Consider the following 21212-nt stretch of genomic DNA (forward strand, 5'->3'; position numbering starts at 1 on the left):
TGTCATCAGCAGAGTGAAAGGATAATTAATATGAAAACCATAGTGTGATTAAACAGGCGCAGCTAAATACAGTTTGAATTTATCATATTATAGCTAAAAGGCAAACAGACCACAATCATTAGGTCACATGTGATAAAATTACTCACATTCCATACCATTCCGACTTGACTATTAACCTTTCCCATCCTTGAAACAAATGGGATGGTGAACTTCAAGTGAAGCTAACATTTATACCATAATGATAGAACTGTATATACAAAATATTTAGGGCGAGTCATTAAGATTTTGATAAAGGATTAAGTATAATAAGCAAGCTATTGAATTTGTGAATTTCACACATATGCTTATTATCGTTACTCTTTCCTTTTCAGGCCAGTGTTAATCTGCCCTAGCTGTTACTATGGCAGAAGGCGGCCCTTCTCCGGAACTGGACGAACACTTACTGAAGTGTCCAATATGTCTGGAGCGACTTCGACAACCCAAGTCCTTACCCTGCCTCCACTCTTTCTGTCAGGAATGCCTCGGGACCTACATCACCAAGGAACTGTCTGGAAAAATGGCCTTGGCAACATCGTTCCCCTGTCCTGTCTGTAGGAGAATGACCCAGACCGTCAATCAAACGGTATCTAAGGACAAATGGGCAGAACAGTTCCCGATTAATGCTGTGATCCAGGAGCTTATACAACTTAAGGACCGATCGTCTGAACCACTGTACTGCAAGCCCTGCCAGACAAGAGGTAGCCTGACCATTCCAGCGAAATTCTGGTGCAAGTCTATGGGCGTGAAATTCTGTGATACTTGTAAGATACAACATCATGACATTATGCACAATGAATGTGATATCTTAGATATTACTGGGTACGATAGCAGGACGACAAAACAGGAAAAGTCAGTCCCTAAATGTGACCAACACGACGATAAATTGATTTGGTACTGTGAAGACGACAAACGTCTTGGATGCAACATATGTATGATCAAAGACCACAGACGTTGTGAAGAGGTGACAACGGCAGTGGAATATTTACAAAAGTTAAAAACTGGTTCACAACTAGAAGAAATGGAGATGGCATTGAAGAAAGGAGCACATGCCATGACGTCATTGTTGAAGGATTTTGACGAGCAGATCCAAAGCATGGTTCAGAATCAGGAAATCGCACTGCAAAGCATAAAAGCTCTACGCCAAAGCGTCGAAGAACAGCTGAACAAACTTCAGAAGGACGTCACGGACAAGCTAATTACAATGTTTAAAGAGGAGAAGGGGAATATGGAGGCCTCGTCACGGCAGTGTGAACGGCTGATGAACAGTATGTTTAATACCCAGAAGTCGTCCGTTACAGCCGCAGAGGGGAACAACGCTATTGAGACGATAGTGTTGTATCAGAGAGGACAGGCAGAAGTGGAGTCGTGTAAGGCCTTGGTCACGGAAATGAGCAAGTCCTTCAGGTTCGTCAGCATTAAGCATCAGATTGTTCACAGAATGGTAACCATTGGTGATGATGCGATGGGAAAGATCATCATCGAGAGACAACAGCGATTTCTTCCTGATGATTTTGATTACCTGTCCGTACCTTTGTCAGATCGTCGTGTGAAAGAAATAGGGAAGTTTAACGTAAAGACTTCGTCAGATAAAGAGAGATGTTGGTTACGTGGAGTGGTGTATCTTCCTAATGAACAAATAGTACTTAGTGATTACAACAACAAGAAGCTGAGGGTGTTTACGGACAAAGGACAGTACCTTGACGAGTTGGTCATTCGTGGAAATCCCAGCGACCTGTGTCTGGTGAAAAACAACACCGTGGCAGTCGCTGTCAACAGTCCTGGTGGTGTCTGTGTCGTGCAAGTCGAGGACTCCAAATTCTTCCTGTCTTCCGAGATCAACATATCTAATGGTAAAGACTGTATTGGTATAACACATAGAGACGGGAAGTTTATCGTGGGTACACGTGGAGGAGAGGTATACAGTGTGACACAGGACGGAACAGCTGAGTTGTTACATAAGTATAACAACAGCTGTTATACCCTCACACAAGATCCAGTAAAGGGAGACACAATCGTCAGCGTCAATAACAACAACACAGAGGACGTCGTAGTGTCCAGACTGTCAGCTGACAAACTTCACACGGATGTGATGAAGGTCGGTGTCGTGAGGGATGTTGAAGGAATAGACATCGACAGAGAGGGTAACATTTACGTGTGTGGTAATAGTTCACACAACGTCGTACAGATGTCTGGGGACGGGACACACGTCAGGGAACTGATGACGTCATCAGAGGGAATGAAATCTCCTCAGGCAATAGCTGTTCGTGGTACCATGTTTGTGGTCACTTCTTGGGGTTCTACAGACCAGGATAGTTGTATCCAAGTCTTCCAACTCTACTAAACATGTAGCACAGACAAGCACGCAGATGGTTGATCACGTGATGTGTATATGAACAATAAAAGTCACCAAATTAATACAAACACTGAAACATTGCAAATTCTCTGATTCTTTTGATTTAGATTTGACATTTGTTTGGTTTATTATCGGGACATTCAGTATAACATGACGTAAATAAGATAGTGAAGAATATACTCGTTTCTCGATATCATAATTATACTCAAAAGAGTGACATTATTATAACTTAATCATTTACGCTATTGCTTTGTTTTTATTTATCTTATTTTTTATGAAAACTGGAACTACAAAGTATCAAATGTTCCTCTAATACCATAGTTGTATAGAATTGGATGTTTACTCAAAAAATAAATGATTAAAACGTTTTCATTTGTTGTTTTACAGTTAACAGCGTCAATTGTCATTAACTCTTTCTTGAAATATGAACAGGATACTGTGTTGCTGAATATTTTCTCCAGTTTAAAAGGGAAAAGGAGATAAAGACTCATCACGGAAATTGTGTAATAAGTATGTGTTCTTTGTGCGTTACGAGTGTTTGAATATAAAGCCAACTTTTCTTCTCTGAAACAATAATTGCAGGCATTTGTATATTCTTACGTTCGAGTAAACCTCCGACAGCACACGTAAGTATTTTGGCAGTAGTCTAATCTAAGTGCTCTCTGCACAACAAATATTAGGATTAATTATTATTGCGCCGATTGGAGTGTCTGTACAAAGTTTCCAATTCATCAACGCTCTAATCAATAAAACACTGATTATATGTTGAAGTTTGAGTCCGTTAAAAATAAATTCTTTTACACTATATTGATTTATATGTATGTCTTTCTTTCAACTTTTAGGCATGTGTTGTGCTATTCTTTTTTAACGATATTACTCTACCTCGAATCATTTTGACGGCTGTGATAGCATGATCCTTCACGGTTGTATAAATCGTAAAAAGAAATATTTTGCTTGGCTCGTAAAACTCTATCTTGTCTAATAATGATAAATGTAAATGAAAGATGCTAACGATGATGGTTGATTAAGGCATAGAGTACCGAGGAGGGTTTTGAGAAGTGATTGAGAAAGGGAATTTATTTCGTAGCGTACCTCCAACTAAATTAATTGGTGTGCTGGCTAATCGAAGATGTCAAATAATTCAGCTATCAATCGGGACCTCGTTAGAAGTGTTTTTCACATTCACCTGATTATTGAGTCTGTGTTATTTTTTGTGTATTCTACACTTTCAGCTTATTATTGAGTCGGCGATTTCTTTGTGCATTACTCGTTCAGCTTATTATTGAGTCTGTGAATAATTTGTGTATTACACGTTCAGCTTATTATTGAGTCTATGAATTATTTGTGTATTACACGTTCAATTTATTATAGAGTCTGTGAGTTCTTTTTGTATTACACACTCAGCTTATTATTGAGTCTGTAAGTTCTCTGTTTATTACACGTTCAGCTTATTATTGAGTCTGTGGGTTCTTTGTGTATTACAAGTTCAGCTTATTATTGAGTCTGTGAGTTTTTGTGTATTACACGTTCAGCTTATTATTGAGTCTATGAATTATTTGTGTATTACACGTTCAACTTATTATTGAGTCTATGAATTATTTGTGTATTACACGTTCAGCTTATTATTGAGTCTGTGAGTTTTTTTGTGAATTACACGTTCAGCTGATTATTGAGTCTATGAATTATTTGTGTATTACACGCTCAGCTTATTATTGAGTTTGTGAGTTCTTTGTGTATTAAACATTCAGCTTATTATTGAGTCTGTGAGTTCTTTGTGTATTACACATTCAGCTTTTTATTGAGTCACTGTTATTGTTTGTGTATTACACTTTCAGCTTATTATTGAGACTGTTAGTTCTTTGTGTATTACAAGTTCAGCTTATTATTGAGACTGTTAGTTCTTTGTGTTTTACAAGTTCAGCTTATTATTGAGTCTGTGAGTTCTTTGTGTATTATAAGTTCCGCTTATTATTGAGTCTGTGAGTTCTTTGTGTATTACACATTCAGCTTTTTATTGAGTCACTGTTATTGTTTGTGTATTACACTTTCAGCTTATTATTGAGACTGTTAGTTCTTTGTGTATTACAAGTTCAGCTTATTATTGAGTCTGTGAGTTCTTTGTGCATTACACGTTCAGTTTATTATTGAGTCTGTGAATTATTTGTGTACTACACGTTCAGCTTATTATTGAGTCTGTGAGTTTTTTGTGTTTTACACGTTCGGCTTATTATTGAGTCTATGAATTATTTGTGTATTGTACGTTCAGCTTATTATTGAGTCTGTGAGTTCTTTGTGTATTACACATTCAATTTATTATAGAGTCTGTGAGTTCTTTATGTATTACACGTTTAGCTTATTATTGAGTCTGTGAGTTCTTTGTGGATTACACATTCAGCTTATTATTGAGTCACTGTTATTGTTTGTGTATTACACTTTCAGCTTACTATTGAGACTGTTAGTTCTTTGTGTATTACAAGTTCAGCTTATTATTGAGTCTGTGAGTTCTTTGTGTATTACAAGTTCAGCTTATTATTGAGTCTATGAGTTCTTTGTGCATTACACGTTCAGTTTATTATTGAGTCTGTGAATTATTTGTGTACTACACGTTCAATTTATTATTGAGTCTATGAATTATTTGTGTATTGTACGTTCAGCTTATTATTGAGTCTGTGAGTTCTCTGTGTATTACACATTCAGCTTATTATTGAGTCTGTGAGTTCTTTGTGTATTACACGTTTAACTTAGTATTGAGTCTGTGAGTACTCTGTTTATTACACGTTCAGCTTATTATTGAGTCACTTTTATTGTTTGTGTATTACACGTTCAGCTTATTTTTGAGTCTGTGAGTTCTTTGTGTATTACATGTTCAGCTGATTATTGAGTCTGTGAGTTCTACTAACCTAAACAAAATATCGATTTACTCGATGTATCCAAACCCTAATACCGATTAATCAAATATAGCTCAACCTTAAATATCGATTTACCCAATATAACCCAACACGAGAGACACGACAAAGGAAAAGTTAACATCCCGAAAATATAATCGCGAGAAGGAATAACTGGTAGTGAATATTTGTGTTGAGTAAGATTTCCAAGCAGATGAGCATACATGTACAATGAACATACATGTGCAATAAACATACATGTACAATGAACATACATGTACAATAAGCATACATGTACAATGAACATACATGTACAATGAACATACATGTACAATAAGCATACATGTACAGTACCCATACATATACAATGAACATACATTTACAATGAGCATACATGTGCAATGAACATCAATGAACATACATGTACAATGAACATACATGTACAATAAGCATACATGTACAATGAACATACATGTACAATGAACATTCATGTACAAAACCCATACATGTACAATGAACATACATTTACAATGAGGATAAAAGTATAATGAGCATACGTGTACAATGAGCATACATGAACAATGAGCGTTAATGTACAGTACCCATACATATACAATGAACATACATTTACAATGAGGATAAAAGTATAATGAGCATACGTGTACAATGAACATACATATACAATGAACATACATGTACAATGAACATACATGTACAATGAACATTCATGTACAAAACCCATACATGTACAATGAGCATACATGTACAAAAAGCATATATGTACAATGAACATACATGTACAAGGAACATACATGTACAAGGAACCTCAATGAACATGCATGTACAATGAACATCAATTAGCATACATGTACAATGAACATACATGTTCAATGAACATACATGTACAATGAACATACATGTACAATGAACATACATGTACAATGAACATCGATGAACATAAATGTACAATGAACATACATGTACAATGAACATCAATGAACATACATGTACAATGAACATCAATGAACATGCATGTACAATGAACATACATGTACAATGAACATACATGTACAATGAACATCAATGGACATACATGTACAATGAATATACATGTACAAGGAACATACATGTACAATGAACATACATGTACAATGAACATACATGTACAATGAACATCAATGGACATACATGTACAATGAACATACATGTACAACGAACATACATGTACAATGAACATACATGTACAATGAACATCAATGATCATACATGTACAATGAACATACATGTACAATAAGCATACATATACAATGAACATACGTGTACAATGAACATACATGTACATGGAGCATACTTGTATAATGCGCATATATGTACAAAAAGTAAACATGTACAATAAGCATATTTGTACAATGAACATACATGTACAATAAGCATACATATATAATGAACATACATGTACAATAAGCATACATGTACAATGAACATACATGTACAATGAGCATACTTGTATAATGCGCATATATGTACAATAAGTAAACATGTACAATAAGCATATTTGTACAATAAACATACATGTACAATGAACATACATGTACAATAAGCATACATGTACAATGAGCATACTTGTACAAAATGGCGGTCGTGAAATTAGGGAAATGCGCGAAAATTAAACACTCCGATAAACAACGCATTTAATATTTGGTGAGGGGTCCCTTGGACTAGAAGACTGTCGGTTAACGATGTGGGATTGAATTATATAGAGATTCCACGTATTCCGAAATCAATGAATTCAAGAATGGCAATATACTTCTCCTGAGATGTGTGGACATTCGGTGCCAACTTTCAAATTTCCCGTTCGATCCTTACCCTCGAATTTTGAATTATATTAAGAAGCTTCAAAATCAAATTTAAAATGATTGACTTTGTGACATCTAATTGATTTGGTATTTGTTGGAAGAGTCATCTCTCTTTGTACAGCAAAATTAACTCCGGACCCGGGTATTTGCCAGCCATGGTATTTTGTTAGATGTTCCATGTGACTTCCGTTTTTAGGACGTTTCATGAGGAAAGAAGCTGCTGCAAGTCCAGTGAAAATAGTTATATCTGTCTTCTCCTTCGCACCAATAAAAGTTTTCTGTCTCAAGTTCTGTTGATTTCCTGTTTTCAGGTGATGTTCGTGGTTTGTGACATTAATGCCTCTAATCGTCATGGTTTGTGGTGAAAGATGTGGTTAAAGATAGGGATCGCTCTGGAGAGACAGTTTGTTTTATATGGCACAACATTCGTGATCATCTGATTCTTAAATCGATTTGATAATTTAACACACCTCAAGGTTATATCCCTTAAATTATTTGTATATTGATCATGATAATATTTTGCCAATCAAATGAATATTTTTTATAATTCGAAATTTACTGTGTGGGTCAATTTGTGTCTATTTGATAAAGTAAATGGATTGTGAAGGCCGTACGGAGATCAGCATTCGATTTTCCCGTTGGTTACTGTTAGTTATGTGAACAGGATTTTGAGTGTAAAAGGCGAGTTAGATACCGCTGAGACGTTTAAGATCTCAAATGTCACATATTTATGGGACATTCCACTCGATAGATGAGAGAGGGACGACATGCACAGTAATTCACATACCTGCGATTTATTTCCTGTTGAACAAGCAAAATTGATTTCACAAAAGAAATCAAGAAGTCAAGTGTGTTTTCTTTTTGAAACAATTATGAATGGCTTAAATACTCATTCATCTCATCATTTTTTAGCAATGTCATATTATATGCACAACTATTTCAGGCTTATAACCACATACATCAAAATTCGTCATTTAAAAAAAAAGATATTTCTTGTTTTATTAATCACCATCAACAATGGATTTCTTGAAGTTAACATTATTATGGATTCAGAGACAGATATGTTTGCTGAACGATATTGTATGTTTGACTCATCCGACAGACCTCTTGATTTCCTCCTATGACAACAAGAACATTTGGAAAGAATTTGTACAGACTATCAGACGACAATACACACAAACATATGCCACTACTTTCGGTTTACTTTATATGTAGGGAACGTTTCAAGGCTAAACCTACGTATTTCCTTAGTTATCTCCCTTTGGTTACGCGAAACGAGATATCGCGATGTCCCCATTGCGCGAAAATCGCGGGACGGCGCTATGCATCAAACTATAATTTAATATTATTTGAAACATTCCATTTTTTCTTTGTTTGTTCGGTTAGTTTAAGTTGGCAGTCCGAAAAAAATGTAGTATGATGTTTGCTGACTTCCTGCACATAGTACCATTTTTCATTCATATAACTTAATAGACTAAGGATATAATTAGTTCACGTGAAATCGCTTCAAGTGATTTTATTCGAAATGCTGGTTGGAATTAAGTTTCCTTCTTCAATAATCTTCCCAACACACAATGTTGTCAGTTGTACCATAAGGTGTCTTTAGACTGTCATCTGTTAATTTTTGTCCTAATGGCGTTTTAATAGTCTTGCAATTTGTCGGGGAAGTCACATGACGAAATTGTCAGGAACAAATATAATGTGAACTTGGCATAGGATACGGTTGTTAATTGTACTCTAAGATGTCATTATACTGACATTTGTTCACTTCTGAGATTTCGGCACTTTAACGATTCTGGCGATTTATTGGGGGAGACCTATAACGAAATCGTTGCAAAATGATGCCCAGTGATATTATACTGAATGCTCACATGCAATTGAGCACTGTCATTTGAATCAGAACGACGACGCGATATAGTGTTACTCTCTGGAAGCGGATTGAGAAATTCACATTTTCATAGCCTGCATCGTCACACGTCGGCCGGAATCTGCAACATTCTTTTTAAGATCATTGGTAAATGATATGGGTGTAAAGTAGAGTTTTTTGGGTAGAGAACAAATGGTACACTAACTGACTTATATTAGAGACGTACTTTGTAACTAAGATACTATATTATACATACTACTATAGGGAGTGTAGGCCTGCTACTATCCAATACATAATACATTAACACAAACACAGATCCACCTCATGAACATACACTTAGACACTTCCATTATACTCTAGGAAAACCCGTTAGCTCTATCGTTGTATCTGTATAAAGAAAAACGGAAACACGTGTTTATAGAAACATATTTACATTCTGTGTTGCATTTGCCTATATGTCGTTAGTAAACCAAATTGCAGTATATGAGACTGTATACTACAGTTTACAGTGATGCGGCCAGTGTAGGAATGCAGGTGGTACAATGTAAACAAACATGGACGCAAGTCACATCCGATATCAATAGGCCTATAGTCAGAGAACTTTCTAGGTTCGTTAGCATTTAGAAATGTACAATGTAGGACATAGCAAAAAATAAAGCAACTTGACAAATTATGACAATATAAATTCATTATAAGATTTGTAGGTACCACAAAATTATTGTAAGCGCCATTCTAGATACGAAATTACCAAGTTTGTCAACGTCATTAGGCAGGGGCTCGGTTTCGAATTTTTGAGTTATGCATAACATCAGTGAATAATCTTGTAAAAGTCGAGGGTATCGACAAGGTTTTAGAATGTGTATAAATACCTTTTTAAGTGTTGTGGTTCTTCAGTGATGTCATCTATTACTCAAAATCACGAAACCGAGCCCCTGTGAACGTCGTCTGCTAGCGATGCTAATATGACCGATTAGACATGGAATCTGTTTCAAACGAAAGTCCTTGGAATCGTTATTACCTACTGGAAGGACCACTACTTTAATTAAAAATTTCCGAGTATTTATGCTACTGTGTTATGAATATACACAGTATTCAAATCGAATTAAATATATGGATATACGTCTTGAACTTGAGCAACTTAAATTTGCTATGGCAACATGAAATAAATCAAAACATGCATGTATTCTGATAAGGGAGCAAGTCCCAGTTAGGGGGAAAGATGTTGAAAAACTTGAGTGCTCAAACCATGCATGTAAATGTAACAAGTAGAGAAACTTGTGGCAGAAAATCCGGCCTAAGAGCAAACACCATCTCACCAAGGTTACAAGAGTGAGAATTGTAAATTAAATACGGTGTGCTATTCGCATGAGAACAAATGAGGCTACTTTAACTGGAAATAGACAGTTAGCAGTAACAAATCTGAAACGTGACATCATTCAGTCTGTCTATCATGTTTTTTGGTCATCATAGCAACTGCTCGGACTTATGCAAGACCAAACCTAAAACAGATACTGCATCAACATCATCAACTGAAGTAGGTTCTTCAGAGTTAACCGGTCGAAGATGTTATAAATGACCAGGTCAAAATGTGGTCCGAAGGATCCTCCGTAACGGCACAGGACGAGTCCCGCTTAGGAACGTCTACAGTTTACAGTAAGGTGGAGACGTTCATCCTCCAAGATGTGTCAAACATCTTGTCCACCATTGCAGACAAAAGCAGCAGACTTATTGGATGCATGACAACCAACCTAGCGGAAAACCATGCATATCCGTTCCAAATTTGATGGTGGCAAAGTTCATAATTTATGTAATAGAGGATCGTGGCATGGTAGGTGTTATGGGGTCCACTACGTATGAATCTAGGGCCACAATGGTCTCCAAAAGTGTGGAAAATGTCAACTGCAACTGAACCTGGCAACAAAGGGCCTGTTTCCAGTAATGTTAATTCTCCATAGGAGCCTGCCCCCGTTTAATTTCTTATCTAGCTCAACTACTGTTTTTTTCTTTTCCGAAGAATAATTTTACACCTTTCCGACACCCAGATTTCATAATTTCAGTGAAAATGTATTTTTATAAAGTTGTCAATTTCAGCATCAAAGACATAAGTTCGTAAATAAAAGAAGGTTATCTCGAAATTGTAATTCGCAACATAGTATAAATTTCTTTTGATAAATATTTCCAAAACATCGTGTTTATTCATAAAACATAAAAAAAAATATTCTCGGATGAAAATGCACTTGCAGAGACACAATTATGAAGAAAAATGCCATAAAATTGCAATTTTCTCCCGTTATATAGTTTTGGATGCAAATTTCCATCAGAAAATCGGATAGAGCTTTACTTGTTTCATATGTGTACCAAAAATCAGCTAATTCCATGTGGTGGAACGTTCTCATATCGCCGCCTGAATGTGGTTGTAAATTGAAAGAAAAGGGGAAATGAGTAACAACCTTGTCTGAAACCCTATTATATAGCTTATTATATACAAACTTTTATATTGAATATCAGAGCGGATATTTTCATGACAGTTTTATGATGTGTAACGACTAAATAAACAGTATCGATATAAAGATTTACACTGAGGACACCCTGATACATGAATACTGTTCTATCTCAAGTTGTCCTCTTCTGAATTTTCTGATCGTGTGGCCTTGTACATTTATCCGTATCTTCTTGTCTTTGTCTATACGTTTACGGAATCATTGACTCGACGCTAGCTATTCTTGTCTCACTTTCCTTGTTTTATTGTCCCATCTCCAAAGCGTTGTGGCTCTGTCAGGGTTGGGACCCTGACTTGTCTCACTTTCTTTGTGCCTGCCGACCACGCCACATCGAATAGATAGATTATCCATATGAAATACTTTATTTTGTTCTAAGTAATCAATCAATTCTGCGCTTCTTGGAGGTATTGAATGTGATTTATTATATTGTCTTGTTATTTTGTGTAATTAGTTGTTCGTTATTTATCACACATTTTCGCATAATTGTACCAAACTACTAAGTATTAGCTGTTTACAGCAATCATCGGTGGCTTGCTATTTTGTTACTTTATCGACGCTTCATAAACCAATCGTTATTGTTTCAAGATGGAGGGTAAATGTGTTGGAGAAGGGTGTCAAGTATACTTCAAGAAACGTAGTGGCAATAAGAACAGAAGTGCACGCAATGTAAATAGTCCACAATATAAATGGCTCCTAGATACGCTGGTGCAACAAGGATTGATGTCAGCAAAGGAACAAGCACTTATTTGCCAGAAGTGCTACATGAAGTATCTTCGGAACAAAAATCAGCCTGAACCTGAACCCGAGCAGAACCAGGAAATAGAGGAAGAAGACGACTCCCCGTCCCATATCCTGCCGTTGCTGACCCTTCATGATCTTTTGAATGGATCATCTTCACACAAAAAATGCTGTCTCTGTCTTGTTACCTTTGCAAGAAATGGAACAAAATCATCAGTCTTACCAAAACGTGCAAGACATCACCTGATCTATTCACACAAACTGTGGTGTCCCACCTCATCCCGCGTCTGCTCCATTCACCTTATTGGTAACGACTTAGATCCGTCTACAGAGGTTGTCCTTGATGGTAGAGGTTCCTTGGAATCTCAGTTACCATCAAAATCGTCCGAAATCATTAATGACCTCCTAGAGGTGTCGCACGTCCTTTCACAGAACCAGTCTGCGTTTACAATAAGCTTTTCTTCTCTTGATGACTCGGCATGCATGGCCTGGACAGGTTGGTCCAAAGATCAGTTCCTCGAAATCCACTCGCACTGTTCCCCATATCTTTCATCTGGTATATATACCAAGACTACACACGATGCTCTATTACTGTTCTGGGTAAAACTGAAAACCGACATTTCCTGGAGTCAGTGTTCTTCTCTTTTTGGAATTTCCAAGTCAAGTGTGTCCAAAACTTTCCACTCCATAGTACAGGCATTAGACACATCGATAGTCCCACAATTTCTAGGTCCGGATCACTTGACAAGAGAACAGTTGCTCGGGCACAATACTGTCTTTTCAGAAGCATTTTTTGGAGATAAAGCCACTGCCATATTAGATGGCACCTATATTTATATCCAGAAAAGCTCCGACCACAAGCTCCAGAGAATGTCCTACTGTGGCCAGAAGAAGAGAAACTATCTCAAATTCATGAGCATCGCCTTACCAGATGGCTACATTCTGGACACAGTAGGACCATTCACTGGCAGCGAAAATGATGCTACAATTACAAAAAAAGTCATGGACAAGCTAGTTACTTGGCTACAACCAGACGACAACGTTGTCGTTGACCGAGGTTTTAGAGATGTCCTACCAGTTCTCGAAGCCTCTGGCCTCAATGCTAGCATGCCGTCATACCTGAAACCCGGTCAAAGTCAACATTCTGACGTCCAAGCAAATCTTGACAGAACTATCACCAAATCGAGGTGGATTGTGGAATCCTATCATGGTCGTCTGAAACACTGGACGTTCTTCCGAACGCAATTGGTGTCTAACAGCTTTATCAATGTCATCGAGGCTTTGCTTCGAACCGTCACAGCCTGTCTGAATGGTATTAGAGGACCGATCTACCAGAGATCTCCAGAGAGAGATGCCAAAGATAGGCTAATGGCTGAACGTATGAAGGACCGTTTGACAACACCGAATGGTTTAGCTCAGAGAGTCAAGACAGATCCGGATCTATCTAGACGGGCAAGGTCCGAGTTTGTCAAGATGGATGCATCTTCCGTACTGTTTCCCCGTCTCGATCTTGATTACTTGAGAACCATTACGTGTGGAACGTATCAGATATCTCTGGCTCCTGGTTACATCGCCGAACATTTAAGTGATGACGGAGACTATGAGGTGTGGCTTTACCAGCACTCCCCAGACCTTCTCCGATGTCAAATACATTCTCGACACAAAAGCCAAACGAAATATAACGTTTGGATACGGTTCACCGTTTCACCCGATGTTGAGGCCCCAATAAAGGACTACTACTGCCAGTGCCCAGTTGGAGAGAGAACGATGGGAATGTGTGCGCACATCTCCAGTATCTTGTACTACCTTGGGTATTACAGGACGCTGGAAAACCCTCGACCATTACAACCACAGGTAAAGAAATTCCGACAAAACTTGAAATAGTTTTCCATGCGGCAACGGAGTGCATATGTCGAAAGTATGTTTGGGGCTCGATATGAAAGATCCCCGTTACCATGTGACTAACCAAACTTATAAATATAGGTATTATACAATCGCCCGTAGCTATGAACACTCCCGTAAATGCGAAAACCAACCAAAATCATAAGGAACACGTTTTGTTTGTTGTTCTGTCTATTTGTCAGCCAATGTCTTCAACCACGGGGACTTGTGAAGTAGCCATCTTGGATTTTTTTTATGAAAAAGTGTTTCTCTCACTTTTTTTCATATCTGTGTACATATTCTCAACATACCGAGCAAATACTCTCGTTTTTTTGTTAATTATCTAAAGAAAGTCGAAAATCGGCAATTCAACCATAGGCTAATTCAACCCAACATTTGAAAATGTTCCACCACTTACATTTTGATGATTTTTCCTCTCATCAATAGCATATTACGTACTGTTTAATAGGATAAAAATTGGTTTGCATCCAACGCCCATAAAAGGGTGTATTCTCTAAAAAACACAGTTTTTGTGTCTAAAATGTTATCATCGAAAATGGCATTTTTGAGATTGTTTCTTCCATAAAACAGCCAAATGGCGCGATGGAAACATGATTTTTTGTCACAATCATGCCATGAATGTATTCTTTACGGTGACTATCATTTGATTAGATTTTCATTAATATTTTACATAACATGCACATTTTATCAACACTGAGACAGCTTCTGAAAGGTACAACTTTGAGGAGCAATAAAAAACAAACAAAGTGACCTAAATCTTTATACTTTATAGATTTGTGACCACAATGGCATGGGCAATGCACCACCAACAGGAAATTTGAATCAGAGAAGGGGCCGTTTTGGAAACCGGCCCTTTACCAGTTTGTATGAAAAAAGGGAAAGACTGCACTTCAACACAACCGTTCACAATTCAAAGCCAGACACAAAGGCAAAAAGATGGAAAAGAAAGATCAGTAGCGTTGCACAGTCCAACACAGAGAAAGCCCGACTATCATATGGACCTGAAGCTTTAGATGTATCCGATAATGTGATACCTTCAAAATTGGATGATCTTCAGAACACTTTCATTGAAACAAACATCAACTTAACCTGTGGTAAGATCAAGGAAATTGAGAAGGACACTCCATCAGTCTCAGTCTGGCCTGTGGCATGATGAAAAAAGAAAGAGATTAACAGCATCCAATTTTGGCCCTATAGTTCGTCGAAATCCTTCTTTACCTGTCTTAAGTATACTCTGAAAACATCTCTTCAATAAATTTCGAGGAAATCGTTATACAAAAAATGTTTTACTGCAGGAACACAACACTTTAGAAGAATACAAATTAAAAAAAGCAGAGGAAAACATGAATGTGGAAATTGAACCTGTTGGGCTGGTTATTGACAAGAAATATAAATTATTGGGAGGAAGTCCCGATGGTAAAGTTTGTGTCAGTAATGGAGATGTTGGATTGTAAAGAATGTCCTTTACAACAAAGCATTGACAAGCTGCAGAAAGTCAAAAGCAATTCTGTCTAGAAATTCAAGATGGCAAACTATCTCTACGAGAAAAAGCATGACTATTTCTTCCAATGCCATGGGTTGTTGAATGTGTGCGACTATCCCTGGATAGATTTGGTTGTCCGAACATGTGATCCTTATCAACTACACATCCAGAGAATTCATCGGAACAAGGAATTTTAGGACGCAACATGCTCCCTAAACTCATAGATTTCTATAATAAGGTTCTGCCCCCTGAATTAACACTTCCAAGAGAGGGAAAAAGTCCATGAATAAGAGAACCAGGTATTTGGGTGAGTTTATACATTAAATTGGTATATAACAGGATAACATGTTGAATGTTAACAGTCATTTGTAAAACTGTGTACTGGTTAAATCCATTACATGACTAGGGTCCGTACAGACCTTGAAAAATGCTTAGTTTTGAGAGGGGTGCTTAGAAAGAAATACTTAGAAATGATCCTGTACTTAGTTTTTACATGGAGTGCTTCAAAAATGCTAGTGATTATTGTTTTCCGGTACATGTATGTCTCCATTTTAATTATAAAGTTTAAACAAAGTAATTAAAAAAAAATGGGGAAATGTGTATTCAGTGATCACTTATTGATATTACTTATTACAGTTGTTTAATTTCTAAAATGATGAAGTGGTTTTAAAGCGCATCCCTCCTTTTTCTAGTCATTTCTTTCTGTACGAACCCCGCTTTAATATGATTAATATGTATACATATTCTTTCAAATGTTAAAACTGGACGCTTACATATTTTTTAATTTTGATTCTGACATTTACATCATTGTTATTTCAGTATGTTGCTTTAACAAGCAGGAAGCCAACAACTACAAGTGAATGTAAAACACCAACAGACGATGCATTTGACTCTACAGGAAGAAATGATACAGCCAACAGAAACAGACCATCTCTAAGGTACATTGTAACAGTAAAATATTATATTGACACCCTAAACATTTTTAACATTATTTATAAAAAAAAAATCATAATAGAAACATTGATCCTAACTGCTGTATTCAGGTACAATTTACATAAAGCACTTATACATTTACAGTGTTAAACTGCTACCAGACAATATATAAGCACTATCAATAACATCTGGGTAACAGGTTAATAGTCTAAGAATGAAATTGGTTGCATAATCTATGACAAAACATAAGGAGACTGCATTAACTGGAATACAAATAGTCTTTATTAAGAAAACAGAAAATGGAGATACATAATAGTTCCTAGTTTCTCACAATGTATGGATTTGACTTTAGTTAAGTGTTATATAAAAGTATGAAAATTCCAATATTTACAGGAAAGGGAGAACAAAGACCAAGAAGACACCTTCAGGTAGAAGAAGCAGTACTGATGCAGCCAATATAGTGACAACTCCATCACTAAGGTACATGCAATTAAAGCATACTATTTCATTTGTTTAATTATGTCCCTTCATGATATTCCCTAATCATATAATGTTTGTGGTGAAATAATAAGAATAAGTATGATGTTTCCTAAATTCGTATTTTGTCTATTTAATTATGTTCCTTCATGACATTGCCTAATCATATAATGTTTGTGGTGAAATAAACATGAATAAATATGATGTTTCCTAATTATTATTTTTACTTCATAGGTTTACTTCACGAGTCTCAAAAGTGAAATTTGTTTGAAGAAGTATAATCCCCAGTGGATTATTGATGCAGCAACAGATCAACGTGAATGGTATAAGGGTACAGTGTTGAGTGTTATTTCTGGTGTAGACGACGAGGACAATGCAGTTTATGAAGTTATATATCAAGGACAGCAAGAACTTGTCGAAGTTGACCATTTGCTTGAGGACTTCAGATCTTCATCTTTGATATTCATTGACGTTTAAAAGTGAGTAGATATTTATTCAATAAGAAAACTAAATCTTCAATTATATGCATATAGGTTGCAATAAATGTAAAGATAATTGAAGTGTTTGTATCTAAATAGACAAATGGTTAAATTTCTATATGGCTAATGGAATAGTATCCAAGATAGATTTCAAGATCTCAATCATATTGTTTTGTTAATTTAGTGAAAATGGTGAAAATTTCATGTTACCAATATCTATAGGTTATGTGTTTCAAAATAAGCCCCTCATATAACAGTGTTATGCAACGTCAATGTGAAATATGTGAAGCAATATTTTTTGCGATCAAAGACTTAATGGAATATAACCTTGACCTTTGAACTTAACACATTTAATACATGGCAGGATCATGTATTCTGTGCACACAACATTCCTGTAGAGTTTGGTAAATGTTATATTTTTAGGATCAAGTTTTGAAAATTTTATCACTCTCAGGTGTAAAATAATACACTACAGGGCCTCCATACATTTCCACAAAAGTAGTCCCCAAATCTTAATTGCCATTTCCTTTTTTCATGAGGACATATTTTAAAATTTGTTTTTGGTAAAAGCTTTTCCATGTATGACAAATCAGTAGTCCTTATACAGATGATGAAGATGTGTTTTTTTAATATTTTGTAGATATTTGCATTTTGCTGACTTCTTGGGATTTCTTGCAAAATCAGCTGTTTATAAGGTGAATATGTCAAGACTCATCAAAATTATTTGTAATAAGGCCGGTTATCTAGTTTAATGAACATTTTGATGTATTGGTTAACATACCAATGACAATTTTAGGGCTAAAAACTTATGTTTATTTTTGCCGTAAATTGACTTAAGCGGAACCTTAAGAAGTAACAAATTTCAAAACAGCATGACTATGCCAACAATTAACACATTCTTCTATTTTTTCACTCGTGTTTTATATATACATCAACAACTAAACGACCTGACAGTTTTAGTTTGGCTAACACTAATGATGAAAGCCCGGGCGACCCCGATATTACAAATAACACGCGTGATTTCAGCTAAGGTATAGCGTATGGTTCAGGAATATATGGAGGATATTTAATGGTGTCTTCATTGATAACAAATATATTTCACGAGTGTGGCTAATATTTTGATATTTTTCATGAGTGCCTTGGACTGCAGCGAATATAAGATACCGTTATGATTGGTCAATACTAAAAAGTGATATTTTCACACTGTCAAAATATCAATTTTGATATTTGTCACAGTGTGAAAGATATCGGTTTTATCAAGTTGATAGAATCCATATTGCACTGGCAAAAATATAATAAATACAATTTCAAAACACCATAACTCCGCCAATAATTAACATATTCTAAAAAAGAATTCATCATTGTGTTATTTACACTCACATCTTAACAAATAAATAGTTCTAATTGACTTAACGATAAAGATGAATGCATAGGCGGTCGCGATGCTGCAAATAACACGCGTGATATAAGCTTCAGCGTAATGTAGCGAAGGATCTCAAGTTAGATCACCATAAATCTTTTTATAATGGAGATATGTTCACACCATCTTCTAATTTTTATGTATGATTCATCAATTAACCCGAGATAAGTACTTTAATTATATTAACTTTACAAAGTAATGCTCGGGAAGTCCTAATGTTGTAAACAACAAGTCCTGCAGGACTGGTTAACTTCAAATCACAATAACGTGGCTAATTATGAACAAATTTGTTTTGTATTTTTCATTCCTAAAGCTATAAGAAAATATAACTTGTTTTAGTCCAGTTAGCGACACATGTGAAAGCCGGGGTGGTGTTTTTATCGCAAATTACAAACGTTGGGTCTTCTCCAGCGGCCTGTTGCGATGTTACTAATAGTCATAACTTGCCCAAATCTAATTTTCACTATTACTTGATCATTACATTCATGTTGTTACAAATAATGCAAAATATACAGCTGTAATTGTGTATAAGTGGAGACAAACGCCCGGACGGTCAATATATCACTACCGGGCTGTACCGGGCTGTACCGGGCTCTAACGAGCTGTAATTTGTAGGACTGCTCTATTCACTTCCTGGTTTGGAGATCGGTCCAAGGTGTAAACAAGAGTCCTGTCGAAATAAGTCCAGTCTGTTCTTTCCGTGTCGATATTGTTAGTTCACAAGGTGAGTGTAAGGAACTAAGGTGGTTTTGTTACGTACACATCTGTAAATTACACAAAACATGTTTGGTTATATCTGTATATTACAGATTTATATGTACTACACTGTCGACAAACCTTCGCTATACACAAACCAAAAGTTTGTATAAATTCTGTAATATATAACATGTTTATAAACGCGACTATATCTTTGTGTTGATAGTGTTGGTAGGTTAATATCGTGAAGTACGTATACAGCATGCTGTGATTGTAATCGTGATCCGCCCCTTCCATTTATCCCAGGGTACAATAAACAATCAAACCATTATTTCAGGCGATCAGTACAGATAATTGCCTCCTCTTTATTCGTGTTACTTTAAACGGACTTCATCACTTAGATTCAAATTTAAATCAATGGGTTAGCGTTATGTTGATTGGAATGTGTCATGATCATTTAAATCACACACATGGAAGTGTGTGCCTATACATGTAACTGTATATAAAATTCATCGACACGCTAGACTGTCATAGACGATTGACAGGAAAACCAAACTTTATCGTTATAATGATAGACCATACAATCATGGGAAGGAAAGGAGACGGGGGGCAGTGCCCGCCTAGAAAGAAGGGTATCGGGGTGGAGCCACACAGAAGTTTATAAACTAGTCCGCTTAGGCAATTCTTACAAATTATATCAATAAATGTGTAACGAAACGAACAAACATCAACCCAATCTGTTATTTGCTACGCGAGGTGATGACTTGAAATACCTCAACGAAATCAGGAAACAACATACTTTGCTCTGCTTTGAAAAAAGTGTTTGTCCTGTTTTTTGAAGAAATAAGATCTAGTCCTCAAACAAAAACGTATCCAGTCCTCACATAACAACAGGCCAGAATCGCTGGATATTAAAGCAATCATTATAATATGTTCTCATTAGAAGTAGTATGTCAAATAAGATCAAAGGGATATAGTACCAATTCCCAGACCTGGTATCATTACATGTGTGTATCCCAATACATCGATTCTGGTACATGTAATATGATTGTTTTCGTCTCATTATGCCTCGCATTTGTATATAAAATTATGAGTAGGGAATCTCAGTTATAACGCAGTGACTATAAAATTCAAGAAATTTAAGTTTCAAAAACTAACGGATTAGGCAACAGGCATAGCCTATATATGTTTTCTCCCATTCCGGTACAACATGAAATACAAGTGCATAAACATATATTAATGTAGGGGTTAGGATAGACAGGTGATAGTGATGGACAATTTAAGAGTATTAATAATTTTGGGACTTGTTTAATAAACTGAGGATTAAAAAGCTGTAACTGGATTGATATAAACTTAAGATATGGAAAGATGTAACAATAATACACATCCACATTAACACTTCCACATTACTTTACGATATATGTATTGTTGATCGACACAAGTACTCACTACCCTAATTACACACAACACATTCGTATACATAAACACCAACACTAGTTACAAACAGATATACAACCATTAGTGCCCTTTGATATACCTATATTAAAACACTGTACTCACATAACACAGGTATGTTTTACAGT

At 36.1% G+C, this 21212-nt stretch overlaps 1 protein-coding gene across 1 annotated transcript in view; it reads left to right on the forward strand.

Moving 5' to 3' along the window:
- The window catches only part of LOC110465969, a 31019-nt gene that overhangs the window by 3971 nt on the left and 5836 nt on the right, over positions 1-21212 (forward strand). The window contains exons 2-4 of the mRNA XM_021522187.1: positions 372-2377; positions 16444-16562; positions 16951-17037. Of these exons, the coding sequence (XP_021377862.1) occupies positions 401-2377; positions 16444-16562; positions 16951-17037 (2183 nt within the window). The 5' untranslated portion in view covers positions 372-400. The remainder of the gene's footprint in view (positions 1-371; positions 2378-16443; positions 16563-16950; positions 17038-21212) is intronic.

This window comes from Mizuhopecten yessoensis, unplaced genomic scaffold (assembly GCF_002113885.1).
Source record: "Mizuhopecten yessoensis strain PY_sf001 unplaced genomic scaffold, ASM211388v2 scaffold11109, whole genome shotgun sequence".
Taxonomy (NCBI): Eukaryota; Metazoa; Mollusca; class Bivalvia; order Pectinida; family Pectinidae; genus Mizuhopecten; species Mizuhopecten yessoensis.